At 32.3% G+C, this 25,242-nt stretch overlaps 1 protein-coding gene across 2 annotated transcripts; it reads right to left on the reverse strand.

Moving 5' to 3' along the window:
* Window positions 1–197: 197 nt before the first annotated feature.
* Window positions 198–23,958, reverse strand: Atac3 (Ada2a-containing complex component 3). Of its 2 annotated transcripts, XM_072522771.1 has the most exons (9): window positions 23,815–23,958; window positions 23,456–23,587; window positions 23,257–23,400; window positions 21,783–21,980; window positions 18,843–19,164; window positions 10,429–10,494; window positions 9,554–9,769; window positions 8,347–8,576; window positions 198–4,722 (listed from the first exon to the last, which is right to left on the reverse strand). In XM_072522771.1, exons 2-9 carry the CDS (start codon window positions 23,582–23,584, stop codon window positions 4,507–4,509), a joined length of 1,521 nt encoding a protein of 506 aa, XP_072378872.1. In that variant the 5' UTR covers window positions 23,585–23,587; window positions 23,815–23,958; the 3' UTR covers window positions 198–4,506. The 2 variants fall into 2 exon arrangements, with proteins under 2 accessions (XP_072378872.1, XP_072378873.1); XM_072522772.1 differs by lacking the exon at window positions 10,429–10,494.
* Between the last annotated feature and the right edge of the window lie 1,284 nt (window positions 23,959–25,242).

The following is a 25,242-nucleotide window of genomic DNA, read 5'->3' on the forward strand; positions in this document are numbered from 1 at the left end:
GATTCCGCTCTCGCTAGGTTTACTCAAAAGTTATTGCGGTTTTGCAGGCGTGTATGCTAATTTTGGCTCCTCTTCCGCTAGTACTCTAGTATCTCCCATATGAAAATATGTTCTGATCCATCGTAACCTCTCTGCAGTTTCTATACCTATGACCCTAAGGAATTATTTTCAAATAAAAACAAACAGGACTCAAAATATTGAGTTAAAAAAACTTTATTTACAGACTATATCTAAAATCGTATAAAAATACAATGTACAAAAATAAATAACGTTTGGTTAACAGTACCAAAAAAATTATGGTGAAAAAAATACTTCCCTATTATGTAACATTTATACACAACTTACAAAAATAAGGCAAAATTTAAATTCCTGAGAATGTACATTTAAGGGGGGATTATTAAGTAAATGCCATATATTCAAATAGTCCGATACTGTTGTCCATGAATTATTAAATAATTTGAACGCTTTGACACCAGTTCTAAAGCTATTACGTTGAATAATACAACATAAAATAAAACGTTGTTTTTAATATATACATAATCTTGGTCAATTTGATGTTTCGCTGATACCTCAGCTTCATCAGAAGACTGATAAAGTTAAACCATCTTAACAATATTATTTTGGACAAACTGTTGTTTCTGCGCAACCTGTCAAGTTTACTACCAGTAAATTAAAAACAGCTCTGTGTTTTATGCTGTAGTATTACTATGCTAATTCTAAAACTGTCTCTTGTTGTCTGAAATGTCTAGTTTGCATACAAAATATTTACGATTTTTTGGCTGTGGTGGTGAATTTTCTCTAGTTTACAGTGGATAATTATATGTTTTTGAATTTTCACACAAAACTCTAAAGAGCTTTCGGTTTGATCGAAGTTTTGAATGGGAAAAATAAAAGTTTCCGCTTTACACAAATATAGTGTTAGTCAAGATATCATTTTAAGGCTTTAACTTTTAAATCTTTTTATAACTATAATTTTCTATAACGCCTATAATTCTATAATTTATAATATTACTACAATTCTTCTTTAATACCAGTCGTCAATGTTGAACGCTAGCATTAAAGAGGGGTTATCGAGTATTATAGTTAAAAAATATTTAAAAGTCAAAGCTATAAACACACTTTATCTTGACTTGCACCATAACCTTAGGACTAAAAGACAAGTGAAAAGACTTATGAAGACAAGTGAATTTAAAAAGAAAATTTTAATCATATAATAAAGATTTAAGAGTTTAAATTTTCCGACTTTTCTTTTGTTTAATTTAATGCAAGTAATAAAAGATAAATACAAAGTAAAAATATATTTTAAAGTATGGATATTTAAATATGTTTTATTTCTAATAGCTCCCCCCAAATGTATAATTAATTAGATAGACATTTAAAAACTAATCTAAATACTTAATTTTATCAGTCAGCGTCTTTAAGACTATCGGTTTATAAATGAAAAATTGCAAGGACACATACTTTTTACAGACAACAATATTAGCATACCTCTTTTGCTAAAAATGTTTTTCAAGTCTGCCCTGAAAATATTTTTACAGATAAAAAGATTTCTTGTGATTTTTATCTACGGTTTATTAGTAAGTTATCTTCTCCAGGGGAATGAAGTATGAAATGACTTAAATAAGGTTTCTAAATTCGAAAATGATCTATTAATCTACAAGTTACGTTTGAAACTTTTATTGCACTTGAAAAACACAATAACTTAATTTTTGTGATCGGCTACACCATATACGCATTTAAAAGATCAACTAACAGTGTTTTAAAGAACAAAAATGTACGAGACGGATCAGTACTTGTGCTAGAAGAGGATACTTGATGAGTTATGCTGCCACTATGAAGTCATTCAAGAAATCAATCTCATGAGAAGGACGTCATAAGGGCAGATATGTATGTAAGGTGCTTAATAAGTGCGATTTGCTAGAAATTATTCACATTGGTTTCTTACTGACTGAATTAATACCAAGCCACGTTTTGTTTTATGTGTGTGAGAGTGTGAGCACAAGAAGTTGTCAGTCTCTGTAGTTGAATTTGTAAACAACAGCATGCTATCGTGATTTCAAGGTTATTATTAAATTATTAAAAGTTTATTGTTAAATTTTAACGTTTTCTTCTAAAAGTCTTTAAAAAATATAACGTTCTACTGGAAAAGAAAACTAATAATGAATTTAACATCACCTATCTACGTATTGCACATACTGCAATTATATTTTATTGAAAAATAGCAGTAATGATTTGAATGAACAAAAAATCCTTATTTTTGTAAATACACAACAATTTTTTGTAAATAAAACAATTTCTTTTTATGTATCACGATAAAAATTATTCGACAATAATAAAAACTCCTGGACAAAATTAACACATTTTTATCTTTTACTGTTGCTTATCATTATTACAGTGTAATAGTATACGTAATTTGTGAAATATAGTGGTTTATGACCTCATCTGTGATTATTAAAACCATAATTACATGATTTGACGTTTTGAATAAGTTTATTTGTAAGTGTTGTCGAGTTTTATAGGAAGCTGTTAAACACAAATTAGTAACGTTAATTTTATGATCATGAGTGTGATTTTCGGTTATTTAAAATCATTAAGTAGATTAAAATTATGCATCGTCAACGCAATTTACGTTAATGTGAAGTGGCGCAACCAACAGGTCTAGCTAATGATGATAAACTTATTACAGCCAGAGAAACTTGAATAATATAACACAAGGACATCTTTGAGATATTAACTTCCTCTTTTAATATGGGTAACCAGATCCTACTGCATTCTGCAGAGGAATTTGCCACACAATTGGTCCCATTTAGCATAATTAGAGCCGCTTCTTTGATTTGTCTTTCTGATCACATTCACAAGGTATTTTATAATTACAATTCTTTTTTGTTTCTTGTTCGTTGTTAGGTTTAGTTTTAGATAAAATAGATCTCAATGTGTTTGTTGTTTTGAATGTTGTTGAAATGTTGAATTTATTTCCTACCTTTTTCTAATAATCCTTTTATGAATGGTATTGTTATTTTCCTCGTATTATTCCTTGTGTATGCTGTAGTTTTTCATTCTAAGTTGTTCTGTTCTATTCGGTCGATTGTTGAAAAATTCCTCATTTATTCAACAACATTCAAAACAACAAACACATTGAGATCTATTTTATCTAAAACTAAACCTAACAACGAACAAGAAACGACAAAGAATTGTAATTATAAAATACCTTGTGAATGTGATCAGTTTTATTTAGGTGAAACATCAAGGCCATTAAATGTTAGAATAAGTGAACATCAATCTTCTTAAAAATAGATAATTTGATAGATCTTAAATATGTAAACACGCATGGGAAAATGAACATAAGGTTCAATGGAATGATGCAAGTATAGCCCTAAAAGCAACAGATGGTAAAAAGAGAAAAATCAAACAAGCGGCTCTAATTATGCTAAATGAGACCAATTGACCAATAGAATGCAATAGGATCTGGTTACCCATATTAAAAGAGGAAATTAAAAGCAAAATACCACTATTAGTAAGTCAGTAACATATCGAGAATACATCATTTATGTTTTTTAAATATCATACAAATAAAATCAGAATTTGGTGTTTATTGGGAGTAACTTAAATTTAAGACCAAATACTTACCATGTCGGTATAATATTATGAGGTTTTTTTCCTGGTTTTGTCTCATGATTTACTATGGAATCACTAACAGGAGAGTTTTACTGTCATCATGGCATGTGGTTATCTTTTTAAAAACGAATCACATGTAAGATTTTTTATGACTGATTTTCTCAAGTTAAAGTTGATTTGATGTAATCGAATGAAGTATCTTACAAAAAAGTCGTCCCAGAAACGCAACTCAGCAATATTGGCAATATATGTCTGAACTGTCAATATAAATGAGTCAGATAAAATTAAATTATTCGAAGAATTTTTTACCAAGTAACAAAAAATAAAATTTGTTTAATTTATTATTGTTTGTATTTTGAGAACGATTTTCGAAGTGGAAATTGAAACGTCAATAAACTTATTTTTAACTTTAATTGTGGCTTATTCCCATTAAAATAGTAATTGTTCAAATATATATTCAAAACGCCAACCTTTGGTCTAGCTCTCTTACTATACACTTTTCCATATATATATATATATATATATATATATATATATATATATATATATATATATATATATATATATATATATATATATATACATATATTTTAATACGTTACAAGATGTATTTGTTGTATTTTCACTTTTTTTAAATAATTTTTAATGTGCCTTCATCGTCACCAAAATAATCGTCGCGACTTAAGTAATACATTTCGTAGAAATTAGAAACAAAGAGAGTGTTACATCAAATGATTCACCTCATTCTCAACCATTTCAAATTTAACTTTATATAACAAATTATCAATCCGCCAGCTCCTTCTATTTCTCGGTCTATTAAAGGACTTCCCGAATCAACAATCTACTGGAGACAAAACATATCAAAATAATACATAACAAATCCAGTTGAAATTATCTGTTATCCATCAACAATTTAAGTTGCAGTTTATACCGTTCCGCTTCTTGTTCTTTTCTTCTTAACTTGATTTTGTATTCTTCGATGGTTTTCTTAGCTTCCGCTAATTGTCTAGAGACTAGTTCCAGTTGCTTAACCGGATTTTCTATGCTTCTGTTTGGCACGTGTATTTCTTTGTTTCCGTTTGATAGCTGAATCATTTCTTCGGAGATCTAAAACAGATTAATTAAATCAATTACACTAATTAAACATATCGCTAGTTTCTTTACACGTGCTGGACAAACTAATAAACAATTATGAAATGGATGTCGTAGCACTACAAGAAACTAAACTAACTCATTCCATTAACATCAAATTTCCAGGATACGACATCTACAGGAACGGCCACAGAGCCAATTCAGAAAAAATTGCTATCCTAGTGAGAAAAGGAATAAATCATTCATTACAACAGACGCCAGCATTAAACACTATGGAAGCAACAACAATAAAAGTCCATAAGACAAGGTGAAATAACGATCACTTCAGCATCCTTTAACCGACGACGACCTGGATGCGTTCCTGAACATGGAAGAACCGTCCATAATAATAGGAGACCTAAACGCCAGATCCCCTAACTGGAACGATAGCCCTACGAACAGAAACGAAAGAATATTAAATAATTATCTAGTGACAACCTACCTTTCGAGAAATGCTCTACCAATCCATTTGGATATGGTAGTGGCTAAAAACCTAGGACTACACACACAGATCCGAACCTTAACAGAGAAGAAGATAACAAAATAACAGGGAAAAGAAAGAAACAAACGACTAGTGATCATAGGAATTGAAAACGTTGCTACAATCGACAATTCACAAGAAATAAAAAAGCTCGAAAAAATTATAAAAGAAGCACTAAGAAATAGCAATACTAAAAAAGAAAATGAAATTCGCATGGGAAGATCTAGAGACATTAATCAGGAAATAAAAGAAATGATAAGGGAAAAGAATAGAACCAAAAAGAGTACCAAAAGAACAATAAATCAGAAAGTCAAACAAGCATTAATAAAACAGAGAAGCCAAAAGTTAGGACTAGTTCTATCTGAACGTGGAGCTCCGGAAGCTGGAGTGCCACAATCTATCACCACTTCTGTATAGCATATATACAGCAGATGTTTCAAGAATACCCGGAACACTACTCAGCCTTTATGCAGGCAACACTGCAATCGCTTCAAAACACAATAACCTGAATATAGCTGTAAGAAATCTACAGAAAGCACTGGATAAATAGAAGAATGGAAGAAGAGAAAACCCGAGAAATACCCATGAAACAGTATAATGTTGATAGTCTATGGAAAGAGTTGCAATCGACATTGCAGGTCCATTTCCAGAAACGGATGATGGAAATAAATATATCCTGGTAGCTATAGATTATTTTACGAAATGGACCGAGGCCTGTGTGATACCAAATCAAAAAGCTGCTACCGTTGCAGACGTACTTCTTATATATATAATGCTTGAGCCGATTTGGTGTTCCCTTAGAGATCCACTCCGACCAAGAGTGAAACTTCTAGTCAACCCTCTTTCAAAACGTTTGTAAATTTATTGGTGTCCATAACACCAAAACGACACCCCTACATCCTCAATCAGATGGAATGGTCAAGAGTCGAGAGGATAAAGAGAACGACGGGTTAACACCTGTCCAAAGTTGTATCCGAACATCAAAGAGATTGAGACCACCACATTCATTTATTCCTAATGGCCTACCGCTCGACCGTAAATGAAACTACAGGCCAGACTCCAACCTGCTTGATGTTGGGTCGTGAAGTTCGTTTGCCCTGCGACCTAGAGTTTGACTGCAGACCTTCCGAAAAACATGTTGCAAGCGTAGAATATGTCGACCGCCTGAAGTTAAGAATGAACAACCTTAATGAACTTGTCCGACCATACATCAAGTTGGCCAGTGACAGAATGAAAGATCAATATGATTCTTGATGCAAGAATGAAAGCTTTGAAGTAGGTGATCTTGTTTGGTTTTATAATCCACAGCGTCGTCGAGGCTTGTCTCCTAAACTACAAAGACAATGGAATGGTCCGTATGAAATTAAAAAGATAATAAATGACGTGATATACCGAATTAAGAAGTTGCCAAAAGGTAAACCAAAAGTTGTTAACATAAATCGTCTAACACATTATTCTGACTCAAATGAAACAGAAGAAGCACGAACCCGAGATCAAAGATGACAGGCGACAAAGCTTTAAGGAATTTATTTCAAATTACGCAGCAAAAAGAGTGCTAGATTCGGCGTGACCACAGAAGTTCAACAGTACCTTTTTAGTATTCCGGAAAACGTCTCTCTAGCTCACTGTGTTGCCCAAGACCTCGAGATGACTAAAGGAATCTTGTCCGTATTCAATAAGAAGTTCAGGCGCTTGGACGAGTTGAAAAATCAGCAGCTTAAAGTTGGAAAGGTACTGCGATTAGAAGATGGTCTTCGATCTTTGCTGTATATTATGACCAGGAAGTCTTATACAGACAGGGCAAGCTACGAGGACATATGGCGTCCTCTAATTTATAGAAAATTGTGTGCAATTATGACATTAAAAAATTGGTTATAGCAAAGATAGGCCACGCACTAGAAAATTTGGATTGGAAGATTGTGAGAAACATGCTTGAAGTGATTGTTGTAAAAACAACCTATTTATAATATTGTAATCGTACCTAATATACTTATTTTATCAACTTGTGCGCTCAGACCGTCATCTCTCGTATTAATGTGTTTGCGACCCTCTCCCTCATAATCTCTCTCCACCCCGCGTTATAGGACTTAGGACAAGCACAGTGCGAATTTGCTCTCGGCAAGTAAAGACGGGCTGGGGTGTGTTGTCCATCCCGAAAAGTGGGTGATGCGTAAGTGATAGCTGCGCTTGTAAATCTGTATCTCTGTTACTGCCTCCTAGTACTGTAAAGCTAATGATATTTGTATAACTCTTTTTAGTATTATCAGAATTGCGATAATTATCAATGTAGAATCAGCCCTTAAGTTCACTATAAATAAATCGAAGGAAAAATACGTCTTAAGTGTTTTATTGCTTCAGTGGTCCTTAATAAATATTTTGAAGCAATTAGGTGTTCAACTACGCCTCTCTTAAATGTGGAAAGTTTGGTAATAAATTTATCCTCTACAACAGTGATCTTCCGAGAAACCGGCGTACCGAAGGTCGTGACCTTTAAAGTCAGTAGACTGTTAGTTCTTCTTGAAAGGTTTAAGTCCTGTAGATTCCGCTATCCTGGGCCTACATGTAGAGTTGCTGATTGCTGAGATCTAAGAGGGGAGCAGTGTAACTAGAAAACTAATTTCGACGTAACCCTTATAACGGTTGCATCTCTTAGAATGACGACGCTTAGACCAGAATCTTTGGGTGCGTTCATTACGGAGACCATGGCATGGTATCCTCGCCTAGAGCATAGCACTGACAGTGAACGCTCGCATTTAAAATAATGCATTTATTTTACGTGGCGATGATAATATAATACCATCCTATGGTCCGATCGAGGGTCGGCGCCTAGTTATGAACGCACACTTAGAGACGAGGATCTGCAAAACACACGACGCGGCCAACGAGGCGTTCATAATAGCGACGATAGAGATGGACTATTCTAAAAAATTCTGGAACCCTGTATTTGTATATAATGTACAAGCCGCGCTGATATTAGTTAGTTTAGTTGATATAATATTATCGTACTGTAAGTTTATGAATAAATATATTAACATAAATTAGAACCGCCCGTTTTATTAAACACGTTACACTAATAATAGAAAAATATCAGAACGACAATCCGTATATTTAATACTCACTGTTGATGTACTGATTGGTATTAATTTATTCTTCTTCATCATTACTCTTTTATACGGTCCTCTAGTAGGTATCACTTTCAAATTTTGTAAACCACTCATCTTACTATTATTGGCCATGGATAAAAATTGTTCAGGGGTAACAGTTACGATTTTCTTTTCTAGATGTAGTACGGGGGGCTGTTTCTTCATCTCCGACTGTTTCACTGAATTTAGCACTTCTTTACCAACCTCTGAAATTTATACACATAAAGGAATTATTAAGGGTATTGCACAAATTTGTTGATAAAATTATCTGTAATCTGTACCTCAGAGCCGAACTGTATTAACTCACAAAATTGAAATTTCAAAAGAGAGCAGTTTAAAAGAAATATAAACAGTAAATTTCATCCAAACTAGGATGAAATGGGGTCTCCAAACTAAGACTCTAATTAGACGAGAAAATGCAAAAATAAGATATGCAAAGAAACAAAAGATACAAAAATAAAGGAGACAATTTATAACAAAGAACTTACCTTTTTTGCTTTACCTAACGGAATTTTTCCGGTATTTCGGCAATATCTTCAAAAGGTTTATTGCGGTGTATTTGAAGGGATAAGTATGAATATTTGCAAACAAACCGTAACGGCATTTTATAATAGTATGGAATGGATAATAGGGCAATATTTAGAAAAAACAAACGAAAATACTGAGTGAAATATAAAATTTAATAAAATAAAAGAAATTTTGCCACGATATAACGATAATCAAACATAGAAAAATCCGAATACAATATTATCATACAAACTGAGCTGTAATTTCGAAGCTTTTCGAAGAGAGTTAAGTTAATAAGACCATCGAAAAATTTCTTAGAGTCACAAATAACTACTTCGTCAACACGACAACGTTGAGGCGTAAACAAGACGGATCTGGTAGATGACTCAAAGAGAATGGGGTTAGACTAAAAGGAAGAATCCCTTTGAAGTTGAGTAAGTGAAAAGTGATAAACAGAACATAGTAGTGTAATGATGGTAGAGGTTATTTGTGTAATAAATTGCTGGAGTAAGTATGTCTTTAGTTTTAAGTTTATTCGTAATAAGTTAGGGAAAATAGAGTTATTGTAAGCAAGATCAGACTGTAATATTTATAAACATCTTCGCGGGTTGTTTACAAACATTTTAAATAAAGCAAATGAACGTTTTAAACAACGGTAATGAATTAAATCACTTACCAGTCAAAACCACCGAATGTCCACTTTCCATTACACTATTTAGGATGTTTCCATCATCGTTTTCATCATTTTGTAACATAGTGATGCCGTGTTCTTCCAGTATTTTAAGGGAGCTGTTCAGTATACTCGGATCCACTGTGACGTTTTGAATAAGCTGTTCATTTTCTTTTTCTATCCTCTCTTGTTCTGTTTCTTCTTCTTCGTCCTCGTCTGGCACTAAACAGATTTTATATTAAACATTGATTGGAAACTATTAAAATATTATTATACAATACACCAAATAAATGCAAATTAAAATTAATAACGTAAATTGGATTTTTATGAACAGCCCTTTTCACAAACTATGCGCTTTTGAAATATTTCTTTAACAATATGAGAATAATAGCCACAAAAAATGATTTCAGGTGGGAATTATTAATTCATACGAAACCACTAACAGATTGAAACACACACTTTAATATTGCAATATGACGAGATGTAAGACGCAAAAATTGTAATATCATATGTTTTGCAGGAACGAAATAAAATTTTACAGTTTTAACTACTGTTTATGTATATGTAAGATTAATAATTACAGAAAATTAATAATATCAACTGTAATAAAATATCAACTTTGTAATCGAATTTTTTAGATTAAATAAGCTGGATTTGGAAGAGGTTTTTAACATAATATGTTCACCTGGAACTATACAATATTATTGTCTTAATATACAAAACTTCTCAATGGGGTGCTGTTTTTTTAAATTATCAAATGATTTAATAGGCGCACATGCCTAAACGTTTTTCTTATAAAGCTAAATTTTAATTGTGATATCAGAAGCAAAACAACTGAAAGTGTATGGTTTTGTGACACATAAACAATTACTGTTTATTACCTGGAACATCTTCACTAGATTCAATAACCTCTATATCCTGATTGTCGTCTTCATATTCCTCTGGTTCTAAAATAAAAAAAGCTTCTTTACCAAGATGAGAGTTCCTATTCTACTTACACATATTCCTACACATTGATATTATGAATTTTTTTGACAGTCTCCAATAACTTTGCAATAATGTATGTTTAAATGACAAGTTAATAATCATGATACTCCGAGGACCATAAAATAATTACAATTCTTTGCTCTCAATAGTGGACGGCAAAGTACTGAACAAAAGTGTTGTATATGAAATAGAGGTAGGGATATAGCGCGAAGCTTTACGGGATACATGATCTCTACCAGAGCTGGGTAGTATCCGGATACTTTTTATGTATCCGAAAGCTGTATCCGGATACTTTTTAAATTTTGTGTCCGGTATCCGTATCCGTAATCAAATTTTAAAGTATCCGGCATCCGGATACTTTTTTTGATATTCGGATACTTCTAAATATTTATCGCCCGCCGATAATGCACCTAACGTAGGCACAACACTGCCATTCCTTCAATCCAGATGTGTCTAATATGTTAAATCCCATTTTTCGTACTCGTCACCGTTATAATATATTATTATATAGCTAATGGAGCTTTGTTTTTACCTAATCAGTTATAAATCTTCCTGAGTACGTTGTTTAATTAATTACTTACATTTATTTTTTCTCTCTCTCTTTTCAAGAACCCCTTTTTGTACCCTGTATAATTAAAAGAAATTATTTTTCGGATTATAATAAAGTACATCTTAATATTTATAATTTTATTTTAGTGTAACTAGATGCACATCACATAGTTCTAATACTAATAATTTATGTCCTTCTTAAAAAAGTATCCTAGGAAGTATCCGAAAAAAATATCCGGATACTTGTATCCGAATACATTTTTAAATGAAAGTATTCGTACTTTTTAAAAAGTATCCGGATACATTTTGAGTATCCGTATCCGGATACTTTTTTTCAGTATCCGACCCAACTCTGATCTCTACTACCCTCCAACATCTCTCTTAAGAATCTGCAAGATACCCTACTTTCACTTCAGAAAAATTCATGAAGCAGAAGAAACCGGAAGGAATCCAGTGAATATAAACAAAAAGAAAGGCTTCCTTTTATTCAAGATCTGGATCTCAATTCTGTATTCCAGATCGCGCAAACAAATTCTACGCGCTTTAACAGTAAACGCCACCATTCGAAGGATATCAGCAATGGTCAGAGACTCAAATAATCAGATATACGAGGCGTGTTTTTTAAATAAGTACCGTTTTGGAATTAAAAAAAGACGTGCAAAGATATGGCAATAATTTTATTTTTACATGAAAGCCTGTACCTTAATCTACTTTTCTACATAATTTCCGTGAATATTGAGGCACTTGTCATAACGTGGCACCAGTTTTTGAATACCCTCCTGATAAAATTCTGCGGCCTGACTTGTTAACCACTGCATCACAAATGTTTTGACTTCGTTATCGTCTTGAAGACACTGACCGCCTAGGTGTTTCTTCAAGTGCTGGAACAAATGGTAGTCGCTGGGCGCCAGATCAGGGCTGTATGGAGGATGATCTAGAGTTTCCCATTTAAATGATTTGATGAGATCTTTGGTCTGATTAGCCACATGTGGACGGGCATTGTCATGCAGCAAAACGATACCCTTACTCAACTTGCCACGTCTTTTGTTCTGGATTGCACGACGCAGATTTTTCAATGTCTCACAATAAGACGCTGCATTGATTGTCTCATTACGAGGCAGAAACTCCACTAGCAATACTCCTTTTCTGTCCCAAAAAACTGTGCACATGATTTTCCGGACAGAAATTGTTTGCTTAAACTTCACTCTTTTGGGTGATGATGAATGTCGCCATTCCATGGATTGTTGTTTCGATTCTGGTGTGACGTAGGCCACCCACGTTTCGTCACCAGTAATAATTTGGTCTAAAAAATCTTCACCTTCACTGTGGCACCGCTCAAGGAAAGTCAATGCACTGCCTAAACGTTGGGTTTTGTGCAAATCCGTCAACATTTTTGGAACCCAACGTGAACACAATTTCCGGTAATTCAAGTTCTCGGTAACAATGCGATACAAAACACTACGAGAATACTGAGGAAAGCAGTCGGACAATGATGAAATTGTAAAGCGTCTGTTTTCTCTCACCTTTTCGTCCACTTTCTGCACCAAATTTTCATTAACGACCGAAGGACGCCCACTCCGTTCTTCATCATGCACATTTGTGCGGCCATCTTTAAATACTCTCAACCATTTCCTTACCATTCCATCACTCATAATGTTTTGTCCGTAAACTTCAACGATCTCACGATGAATATCGATCGGTTTTACGCCTTTAGCACTAAGAAATCGTATAACAGCCGGTACTTCACAATCAGCGTGACTCACGATTGTTGGAGGCATCTTAAACACTGGAGTAAACAAGTATACAATGAAGAATCAGACTGTAATGGCGTCAGTGCGTAGACAAGAGATGTAGGTAACCAGCGCTCATGCGCGGAACGCCGACCGTACTTACTTAAAAAACATGCCTCGTATAAGGGCCGTCGAAGAGCCGTTTCAACGGATTCATGTTTTCCCTCTGGATACGTTGAGTATTTGAGTTACTATACGGGAATACTGTCCTCAACTGTTGGTTTTAGCTTCTAAGTATGTTGAGTACTTAAGTTAACGTTATCTCCTGAAGAGCTACCTACAAGTGTAGCGAAACATTGAGATTGATTGGGGCATACAAGGGTCGTCCAAAAAAGATATGGTCCGGAAAACGATCAATTAATTACGTCTTCACAATCTATTCAGTAATTAATGATACCAATTGCAGACAATAGTTTTCCTAAAACAATATAGGTATCTAAATATAGGTTGTGAGAATATCTGCAAGTTTAAAATGTCATGTCCTTGTCCAACATCGTGCCAATTTCATTTATAGTCTGGCAAATATTAAATGAAATTAGTCATCCGAAATCACGCGTCGTAAGTGGTGAAATGTAGTCACGTGAAATCACGATTCCATAATGAATTCTAGGAAATTTTGTCACTTTAAATTGTAACAATGTATGCATATTATGTATGTATAGCGTTAACAGACCTTTAAGGCTCATTGCTGAGTGGATAATTTCCATCGTTTTCTGTTCTTAACTATCAGCTTCCAATCTATGATTCCTACCTCTCTGACATCTTCCATCACTATATCTCTCCATTTCTTTCATGATCTTCCTCTCTTTTTTGTCCTCAGGTACTGTCAAAACAATACTCTTGACTATTCTATTACCTTGCATTCTTTCTAGATGTCCGAGCCATTCGAGTCTACGTTTTTTCACCACTTTTGTTATTGTAGAGTTAGCATACAATTGGTACACTTCTACATTAGTTCGTCTTCTCCATTCTATTTCTACTACTTTTTCACCAAACATTCTGCGAAGTATCTTGCTTTCCCATGCTTTCAATCTGTTCTTTATGGTTCTGTTCATAGTCCATGTCTCGGCAGCGTATAGCATTGTGGGTCTAATTATAGTTTTGTATACTCTTATTTTTGTATTACGAGATATATATTTGGTCTTAATTATTTTGGCTCATCGGACTGACGGACCTATTTATCCCACTAACCCTTACAATTTTTTCTAGAACTATATTGAATAGCAAGATAGACAGCAGTTCTCCTTGGCGAACACATTTTTACCAACCTTACTATTTTTTCTGGCACTTGGAATTCTTTTAGCGTTTCTATTAATTTGTTTCTGTCTATTGTATCGTAGACCGCTTTGCAATCAATGAAAAGTACTTGTGCTGAAATATTGTACATATTCATAGCAATTGATCAGGTTTTGTTTTAGCATAAAAATTTGATCGGTTGTTGATCTTCCCTTGCGAAATCCTGGTATTCTCCGAGATTCTTCTCTACATATATTTCGAATCGTTTATTAGTATGGCGAGCACCTTATATATTACCTCTAACAAGGATATTCCTCTACAATTTGCGCATTCAGTTCTATCTCCCTTTTGGTGTATAGGAATTATAATGGACATGTTCCATTCTTGAGACATTTCTTCGGCATCCCACACATCTAGTATTAGCTCACTAAGTTGGTTTATTAGCCTCTCCTCCATATATTAAGTTCTCTGCCACACTTTTTTGATTTTTCATATCTTTTATTATTTCTTCAATTTCTTCTCTTGTGGGCTTTGGTATTTCTTCTATTACTATTTGAGGTTTAAGAACATTATAATTTTCTTCAGTAGCCACTCCGTCATTTAGCATATCTTCGAAATATTCTTTCCACCTTTCACATATTTGGTCTTCGTCCACTATCAGGTTTCCTTACTTATCTTTTACATTCATCGTTCTTCCCTGATACCCAGTTTTAATGTATTTTACCTCTTTGTAAAAATTTTTTATTTAATTTTTCTTGTAATTTTCTTCAATACGCTTTACTTTATCATCACTTTCTTTTCCGCGCTCTTACGATTTTCTTTACTCTTTTTTTTCGTTGTCAGGCATACCTTTCTAGGTTGTCTTGTTTTTGCGATCGCAAACTTTTTAATCTCAAGTCTGATCTTTTTTTTAACTCGGTTCTACATTCGTCATCAAACCAGTGTTCTTTTCTAAATATTTTTGTTCTTGGTATGTTCTTCGACGTTGCTTCCTTTATAGTTTTTGTCATTTTCAAAACTTTTTTTGTTGTATGTTACTCACAGTAGCACTAATTTGTTTGGCGTAGGTTTCTTGTATATTCTTTTGATAATCCTGCACTACCTCAAGTTTTCGCAGGTTTTTAAAATAAAACTTACGTTGCACTTTCTTTTTCCGTTTATGCTTTTTAATTACCGTCTACGTCAGCCCCTTTGCACGTTTTCACATTGGTTATTAAATTGGCGAATTTTTCTTGTAACAATAGAACATCATATTTCTGTTTATAATAATAAAAATAATACATTAGATCTAGTTTATAAAATAAGTTTTCATTCACATTAATAATGTGCCGACTGAGCGGATGAATGGAAGTCGACTATATACCTTAAGATGTAAAATACTCAAATTAGTATATTCTTTTTATTTTAGAATGGTATTCAATTATTCAGTTTGTCAATAGAGAGAGTACTAGCAACCGCAGATGCTTGTTTGGTCTGTATGTACATGTCTTCTAAAAACATGTCAAAACGTGTTTATTTGAAAGAAGTTATACATCCAGTCTTGCATTACGTGAATCATATTGTTACAAATACAATACTCCCAGCAATTGATTCTACGTATTGCTTTTACGACATTAAACAAAACGAAACGCATTTATCAAGATTGGAAGTTTATTTCTGAGAAAAATTTAATTCTCTTTTGTGTCAAATAACCGAGAACTCTATTTAATACCGGAATTAATCAATGTCCTGACATTATGTTGAAAACTGTTTACACAGCAAAATAAAGACACAACAGATGTTGTGACACTCAATTGTTTGTTTAAACAGCCAGATACCTCCATCGAAACCAATCGCTATCCCTTTCTTATCCCACACTTCTGTATCCATCTCACTTGAATTTAAAATAAATATCCGAGTTTTTCAATCAGAAGGTTGAGGTTTATTATTTCTCAGATAAATAGTACGTCCGCGTTCCGCACTAGAATACCAAAGGTTACGGTAGTTTGCTTCGCCCAGAGAGAAAAATTCGAGAGGACTGGGCTCTGAGCAGGCGTACAGTTGAGTTGAACTTGGATGCGAGTCAAATGCCGACACTTTTTTTTAGTGTTTTAAGTATGGGTCCTAAAAAAGTGAGTTTTTTTTTAAATTCTGAAACCTCAGAATAATTTTCTAATTGGCCCTCAGAGATCTGAGTTACAAAATGCCGGCTAAAAATTTTAAGTTGCAGTCTATTAAGTACAAGTTCGCTGTGAAATCAGAACTAACTGTAATTTACAATATTTATCTTTGTTACATTTTTGTTTTTGATGAAACAAATTAAAACAAGCTGAAATTTTCTATAAACACACATGGTAAATCCTTTTGTTTTATTTTTGTCAAATACTGTAAACCTATTATTGACCAGTGAAAGTGTTATAAAAGATCTATCAGTGCAATTGCGGTATTTTTTGTATGTCTAGTAATTTAGTAATTAAAGAATAACCATTATCTGTTATATCTTCATGCAAAATTTGTAGATCTATCACATTAAGAAAAAAAATTCTACCTGCATATCATGATATTTTAATGACCGAGGTAAATTCTTAATTTTTTTATTTGTTTTCATTTTTGCTTTTTATATAATATTAGTTAACAATATATTTATCCGGTTGTTAAGGGAAATTAAATCAATATTAAGATAATTGTTCTAAAAATCTCATTCTTTAATGGGCATTTCAGCTTTTGTAATTTGTATTTTAAGATCTGCGCAACTATCAGTAATAAACATCGTTAGTAGGTAAAAACATAGTATTTCTTATTTTTCAAAAAAATCTTCCCTTCTCTTCGATAATGAATAAATAATTCTAGCAAGTTTACTAAGAGACTATACAAGGTAAGTGCGATTGTTTCTTCTCCTTTGGTTATATAATGGTTTGAAAGAAAAGTTAAATATGGTTATTATTTTTTTCTTATATTTGTTTTATATAAATAACTCCTTTGATATCTAGGATCCTATGAGTTTTCCTCATCTCTTAGTTAATTATAGAAAAGATAAGATGGCACCCTTCTCAAAAGCAAAGCTTGCCGTTGTGTAATAAAGACAGCCGTAACCATTGTGTACTAATTATTATTGTGTAAGCATTGTGTGTTGTATTTAAAAAAACCAAAGTGACTAATGATATCAAAAAACTGGTAAATCTCATCAACTCAACATTGCAAACATCAAATTTGAAATCTTCATATTGCAGAATACGCGTATCGCGGTTTTTGTACAATTCGGACCATCCATTTAAGATATAATTATGCGTTTCCAGACTCTTGGTCCACTGTCTATATGTATTTATGTATTATTGACTATCATTTGATTATATGTTTGGATTGATTTAGTTTCTACCAATATATAAATAAAAAATGCAATAGATTAATTGCTATTAAAAAATATTTATATACTCATAATTAATCGGGCAACATTGTTTAATTTTCTATTGTGATATAACTGCATTTTTTGTATAAAATAAGTCTTGTTCTATGTGTATTGAATGGTTTTAAGTTATTCGCGTATAGCGCTTATATCGTTCCTTATGTAGTGTGTAATTTTTTGATAAATAAAAAAAAACCTGAAAAAAAGGTAAAATAATGAGAGTAAAACTGTTTTTATGTGCAAATCAGTAGGACATATAGTAAAATCCATCATAATGACTTTTTGGGTAGAACAAGAGACGAAGTCAAACAACTATCCTGTAAGTATTAATGGATTAACAGTCATAAGGAAGATATTTGGACCTATTAACGAAAACATAGTAGATATCTAGGTATAACCATGAACTCTATTAACTGTTCAAGGAGGCACCGATCTCAGAATTCGTTAAAGTTCATGAGACTTCGATGGGCTAGTCATATGAGAATGGAGACCCAAAGATTACCAAAAAGAGCCCTACATAGTAAAATGCAGTGCGCAAGAACAAAAGGAATGTCACGGAAAAGGAGGATGTAAAAATTTGCTAGACGTGAGAACCTGGAGAATATCGGCGCGGGACCGGCAATGTTGGAGGCATAGTTTGGAGGAGGCCAGGGCCCGATTTAGACTGTAGCGCTATTGGAGAGAGAAAGACAGATGGATTAACAAGTGGAAGAGTTACACTTAAAGCTTCTTCTAAAAATTATCTAAGAGTATATTTACTACAAACGTGAGGAGAAAATAAGAGATAAACACTTTAATATTAGAAATTATTGTGGCACAGGAAAGATTTTACACTCTATGTACGTTTTAGTTTGTCATTATCAAACGACTTTTGACTGTTATTACAAGGAAATTATATTGGAATTATCAATAATATGGCACTGAATATAAGAAAAACTAAAACACTTGCTAATCTATATTTGATTCAAGTTGTTTCTGTTTAAAGTGATTGAAAGATATTGGAAGAAATATATATTTTAAAAAGGGTAAGGCACAGTATGTACTTTCGGCATTGCTGTAAATAAATATATATATATATATATATATATATATATATATATATATATATATATATATATATATATTTAGGGATTCACTGCCTTCCCTCGCTCAACCGTTTCCATCTCTCTCTGTTGTTTCTCCATCGTATAGTCCTCTCTTACTCATGGCGTCGTCTACTTCGTTCCTCCAGCATTTTCGGGGTCATTCTCTTTTCCTCGCTGTAAATGTATACTCCCAATTGATTTTTAAGGAAACCATGTAGAGTGACATATTCAAATCAAATAATTTATATTATCTCTTAATTACTTACCTTCTTTAAGAACAGTGTACTCGTTGTACACTGATGAAATTTCATGATTATCAGAAGCTTCTATGTCCATATCATCTTCAAAATATTCTTCCGGCTTATTTGCGTTAAGCTGTAACAACAAGTTTTCAGAAGCCAATGCAGATTTATTGAGAGCCCCAATTAGAAATTGCTCAATATCATGTCTGCCAGTTTGTTGAGCTATTATCATTGGTGTTATATCAAATTTACTATTTACATCCACCACAGCTCCATTACTGACTAGATGTGCCACTGCTTCATGATGGCCATTCTGGACTGCCCAATGAAGAGGAGTCATACCCAACTAAAAACGAAAAATATTTAGCTATAAAAAACTGCAATTAAACAGAATATATACATTGGCACCCTAGTTAGGCTGATGATACTTTTGATAATATGTATTTAGTTCATCGTCAAAAAATGGCCTTAAGATGGTTTCAAAACTCAATCTCTAAACTTAAAGTTTTCATGGAGATACAAACCAATTCATACTTATTTGCAATAACATAAAAAAGACAGAGAAACCATAAGGTCTTTCCAAAATATTTATAATTGATTGACTCTTACGAAAAAAAATATAGGATATCCCAAAATTATTAACCCACAGCAAGAAGATGAAATTTTGGCTGAAGGAAATGCTGAAATAAGCACTTAGTTTATCAGCAATTAGTCAATCATCAGAATATTGCACAAGGAAAATTTTAACTCGCACCATTTTACACCTGTGCAAAATTTACTTCAGATATTATGCACCTAGACTTGAGTTTCGTCAATGATTAAGTAGGAAAACGAATAACAAAAATACATTTCTAAATAAATTATATGTAGTGACGAGGAAAACGTTAACCAAACGAGAACTTTTTAATTCACAAAATAATCAGGCCCGGAAAATCAAAAAACTATCATCATCAAGGCAGTACAAATCCAGAAACAAAGAAAAATACAATAAAATACATAGGGAAATCCGAAAAAGAATTAAACTAGCAAAATACTGATGGCTACAAGAGTCCTGCGTAGAAATTTAAAGGCTGGAGCAATGATACGACAGTTTCGATTTTCATAAAAAACTAAAAGAATTAACGGGTAAAAGCATAATTTACATACCAAACATCTTGCAAAACTCTAATGTTAGAATTTTAAGTGATATTAAGCAGCGTTGTACATAACATTATTTAAAAACGATTGTAACAATGTGCATCGTCACCGTCCCGCCAACGGCCGTCCACACGCATTCCCACTGCCACGTTCCGCTTAAAGTGTTGATCTGAGACAGACCTGTTCGTTGGCTAAGTGTTGATTAGTTACTTCTCGTTCCTTGCCGAATCGAGTGTTGATCGTTCCGTCCAACTCTAACCCACACCATTCCTTTCCCCTACCCGTCACAAGATAAAAAGATCTATCATTACATAAAATCTAACAGAACACAGACCCACCGATTCTACTCTCAAAAAGGCAAAAGACCATCTACCAAGCGAAACGAAGAAAGGCTCCTAGTTCTGACAAAATACCTACAGGATTATTACAACTATTAGATAATGAAAGTGTTGCGATTATTACTTCCTTTTTTTAGAAGATATACACCAGTGGCAAATTTCTAGATAACTGGCTGGAATCAACAATTGTAACGATTTCCAAAAAAAGTATTGCTAAATAACATAGATATTTATAAACATTTTGTCTTTTGTTTTTAAGTAAAAGGTATAAAGTCGACTTTACACTACATGATTTATCATGTGATTTGTCATATGATCTGGTCATGCAGTGAAAATTACATGTTTAAACTGTGTGATTTGTCATTTGATTTTGTCATAAGCATTGTCATGCGGCTCGTCATAGCTTGTCACAGGAGAATAGGACAGTACATATTCCACATGATAACATCATATGATTTTTGGTAATAATACTGGTAACAGCAACATATTTAAATATCGCGCCTCATTTCTTATGTCAATTAAGCGACATTCCCTTACTGACAGACAACATCCTTTATTTATTTTTTGTTTATTGCATTGATATTGAGCCTATTGTCTAATATGTGCTATTTTGTCATATTTTTCTTTTATTATTTATTTAGTTTATTTTATTCTTAGTTTAATGTCTTATAGTCTTCTTAGTCATAATTTTAGTTTAGTTTCTTTATTAATTATTTTAAATTTGGTATAATATAAGCACTAAATTTGATATACCCCGTCCACTATTTCTTCTTAAGAGCCACCTGCGAGGCCAAAGGTGTCTGATCTTTTTCTTCTTACTATTAACTGTACAGTTGTTGCCGGCATATTATTATTAAAAGTAGGGAAACCAATGCAAGCAAAGATTTATTTTCCATTATAATAGTTTAAAAATCTAATAGTTGTTACCTATACTGTGTCTAATATCTTTATGACCATAAACAAAAAGAAAAATCAACAAAACCTCATTGTCACTCATTTCATAAGTCATAACTTATCATTCAATGTAAACACGATTTTTTAAAACATCATAGAAACGAGGAATCATCACAAATCTCATATGATATTGTCATAATATGATAAATCATGTAGTGTAAAGTCGACTTAAGGCATGTCTATACAAGTTTTTACATCTGCCAGTGCTCCCACGAACGCTACATTAATTTTATTGTATAAGTAAATTCCAAAAAGTATATGTGTGAAGTAAAGTAGCATTGATCAAATGTAAAAAAAATTAACTATACTATTAAACAAAAATCAAAAACTTTTGTTTTTTAATATCACTATAACGTTATATTATTACTACAATCACTAACTCTACGCTCCGTTTGAATCTGTAAAAGTATATAAATTATCAACTCAATAATATACTCAAAAATATTCCCCCACTACTCTTTTTTTGATATATATAAACTGTTTCATTATTCTTATCGATTTGTATATAATATGCTGTATTAAATTAAATACTCACCAAATCTCTACAATTTATATCAGCTCCATGTGTGACTAATGCAGCAATAATATCTACATGGCCCTCATAAGCTGCCATATGTAAAGGGGTTCTATCGACTTTAGTTCTCGCATCTTTTGATATTCCTGCTCTAAGTAAAATTTCAGTTATCTCTAGATGGTTGTTTTGGGCTGATAAATGAAGTGGACTGGTACCCAACTGTAATGTTATAAAATTATTATTTCACATTTTAATTTCTACCATAGTGAAATCATGAATATACAACCTGCTAAATGGTTAAAATGGTGGTTAATTTTGATGAACATCAGTTAAAACCAGAATTATTACAATTGATATTGGCAGAGATGGATATTGAGATGAGCATGTTTATGTGGAAGGAAGCCATTCAAAAGTGTAACAATTTCACCTGGCAAAATACTAATAAATTAATTAAGTAAATAGTATTTAGAGAAGCAAATATGTAATATGGAACCTGTAATAATTAACATTGGAGATAACAGTTCAGATTCTGAAGGTGATGAATATGAAATATGAGAAACAAAAAATATATGTTCAAAATCTTGCAACAACATTATTGGAGCTAAATAATGTTTCATTCTTTAAATAATTTTACTGTTACCTAATACATCAATACACTATAACATTTTCCATTCTATTTATTTGATAATGTCAAATTTTCTAATATAATCCGTGATCAGAGCAGAAGCCACTTTCTGTCACTTGCTGTTGTGTGGAGTTACCACGGGTAAAGAACCATGGACTCAACTGTATATTATTTTTCTTTTGTAATGGATATTGTGTTTATCAGGAAGCTAGATATGTATTAAGTTAAATTTAAGTTAATTTTTTGGACTTTTATTAATTTCAAAACTACCATTTTAAATCAAATATAAATGCCCTGCTATAAATAAAAAATTTATTTATCTCATTTTTTCTAATTCTACTTCTGCATCATAATTGTCAGTTGTCACTAAATTAGGAATCTGCAAATATTTTTTTAAATATAAACCCACATAAGTTTCACAAAAATATGTTATAAAATAAATCTAAGAAACTTTGGCAGTAAAAATAATAAAAAGTTTTTTTCCAAATATTTAGCGGTTTCCCATCTTATTAATTTAGATTGTAGTTTAGTAAAATCATAGTTTTTACTATCCTTACTACTAGTACTAATTCTTAAATTTTTTCATCTTGACTTTTTGTACATTCTTAAAATAGTAATGTTTTCCTCTCAATATCTATAAAAACCTTTAAATATGTATCTATAATCACTCCTATGTTGTTTTTTTTTCTTATCACATATTGTTTCTCTTATCATTAAATTGTTCTTTGTGTACCCATTTTGCTTTCACTGAATATTATCTAATATGAAATTGAAAAGAACTGTTGACAAACAAAAAGGGTCTAATTTGAAATATAATTGTTAAAAACTAAGTATGTTGAAGTTATACATTAATTTTAATTATTATATTACCCAATCAGCTGTAAAAGGAGCTCCTTTGGTTAATAATTGTTTCACTCTATCAATGTTTCCTTCACCTGCAGCTTTTAATAACTGCTTACCCAGTTCATTCACGGGCAAAGAATGTTTGGCTACTAGTTTTCCTTCAAATTTAATCTGGAAATTAAACACATTAGTAGAATAAATAAATTCACGAGAACTTTCTACTTACAGGTATGAATTCCGCTAGTTCATTCCCAGATAATGTAATTGTGTTGCTGCCTTGGCCTGTTGTGGAAAGTATATATTTTGCTCTTTGTGTATTTTGGCCGTCTTCTACGACCCCACCAAACCTTATCATTTCCTGAAATAAATAATAAAACGTTCATTTTAATGTTTGTTTTGATGTTGAAGTAAGGTTAGGTAAAGATGTTTGGGTTTTTTGTTGGTAATAGACAACAGGAAAATCACCATCTTGAATTTTAAGAAGACAGAGTTTCCTCTTCCTGTGGGCAGCGGAAGTGAGACAATGCAGCAGCCATATCTATTGATTTTTTTCGAATATGGACTAAAATACATACTACTACTCACCCTATTTACGGTTAATTATCAATTTTAAACAAACTATTTAAGATTTCGTACAAATAAGCATGCTTGATTATTCGTAAACAGCGTCTTACTACTTTTTTCTGGTGCCCCATCTGTCGTCTGTCTTAGTAAACGCTATCAAATCAATGACGAAGACTACGCGGGTTATTTAAATTTATTAATTTTAAAAATAACATTTCAATAAGCCAAACAGTTATCACGCAATTATTTTTGTATTAAAGTTTACTTATAATTTAATTATAATAGGTAGGTATGCACATGTCATATTAAATTAAGAAAATAGTCAACTTTATATAGTGCAGTAAACTTGTGTTAAAATTAATTAGTCAAGGCAAAATCTTACGGTGTAGTACAGTCAAACTTAGGTAGAATAAGAAAAACAGATTTAAAACAGTTTGAGTGTTTGGTGTCGGATTTAAGTCCATTTGCCACTGTTTACCACTACCTCCCTTATCTCATTTTTTTTTTCATTTATCTGGCGTTCAATTACCTGTCTCTTATATTCCTATTTAATGACTTCGAATGAAATTTAACCAAAATAAATTATGTCAATAAAGGCATTGTCGGTGATATAAATAGTTAACACATAAATCTAAGAAAATTATCGACCGTGAAATGTGTCACCCAAGAGAACAGTCAAATAATGTACATAAGTACATTAGTGACTAGTTCTTCTTCTTTCTATTCTCTCCTTTCTGAGGTTGTATATTATTAAGGCTATTCGATATTTTGTTAATAAGGCTTCTAAACAGACCGTCTGTGGTGCAACCAAACCACTGTCTTAAATTTCTCATCCAGGACATTCTTCTGAGACCCGGATTCCTTCGTCCTTCAATCTTTCCTGCATTATATTTTGTTAGTCCTACAAATAATTTTATCGGACATTATTTTTAGCAAATTAAATTGTCTACAACTTTATTTCTACTACTTTTAATCGTAAAATGGAAAATAAAAAATTTATAAGCAAAAATAACTAAAAGTTTTGGAACACATTTTCTTTTGAGGCTTATAACTTTTTCTTTTTGGTAAGTTTACAATAAAATGACATCAGAGCAATAGCATAGAGGGTTTTTTATAAAATAATTTTCACTACAAATTTGTTTATTTTCATTATTTTCTCTATTTATATTTCATTTCTCTGGATTTTAAAGCGCTCCGAAATTGGCCAGGTTCTTGAATGTTCGCCATCTTGGAATAAGGGGTTCAAAGGGTTTTCGCCCTGTATCTCCTAAACTAGCAATCCTACAGAAAATTTTATCAGACACTATTAGTAGCAAATTAGATTGTCTACAAATTTGTTTTTATTACTTTTTATGATAAAATGGAAAATGAAAAAGTTATTAATAAAAGTAACTAAAAATTTTGGAACAAATTTTCTTTTGGGACTTATAACTTTTTTCTGGTAATTTT

The sequence above is a fragment of the Diabrotica undecimpunctata genome, chromosome 2, assembly GCF_040954645.1.
Source record: "Diabrotica undecimpunctata isolate CICGRU chromosome 2, icDiaUnde3, whole genome shotgun sequence".
Taxonomy (NCBI): Eukaryota; Metazoa; Arthropoda; class Insecta; order Coleoptera; family Chrysomelidae; genus Diabrotica; species Diabrotica undecimpunctata.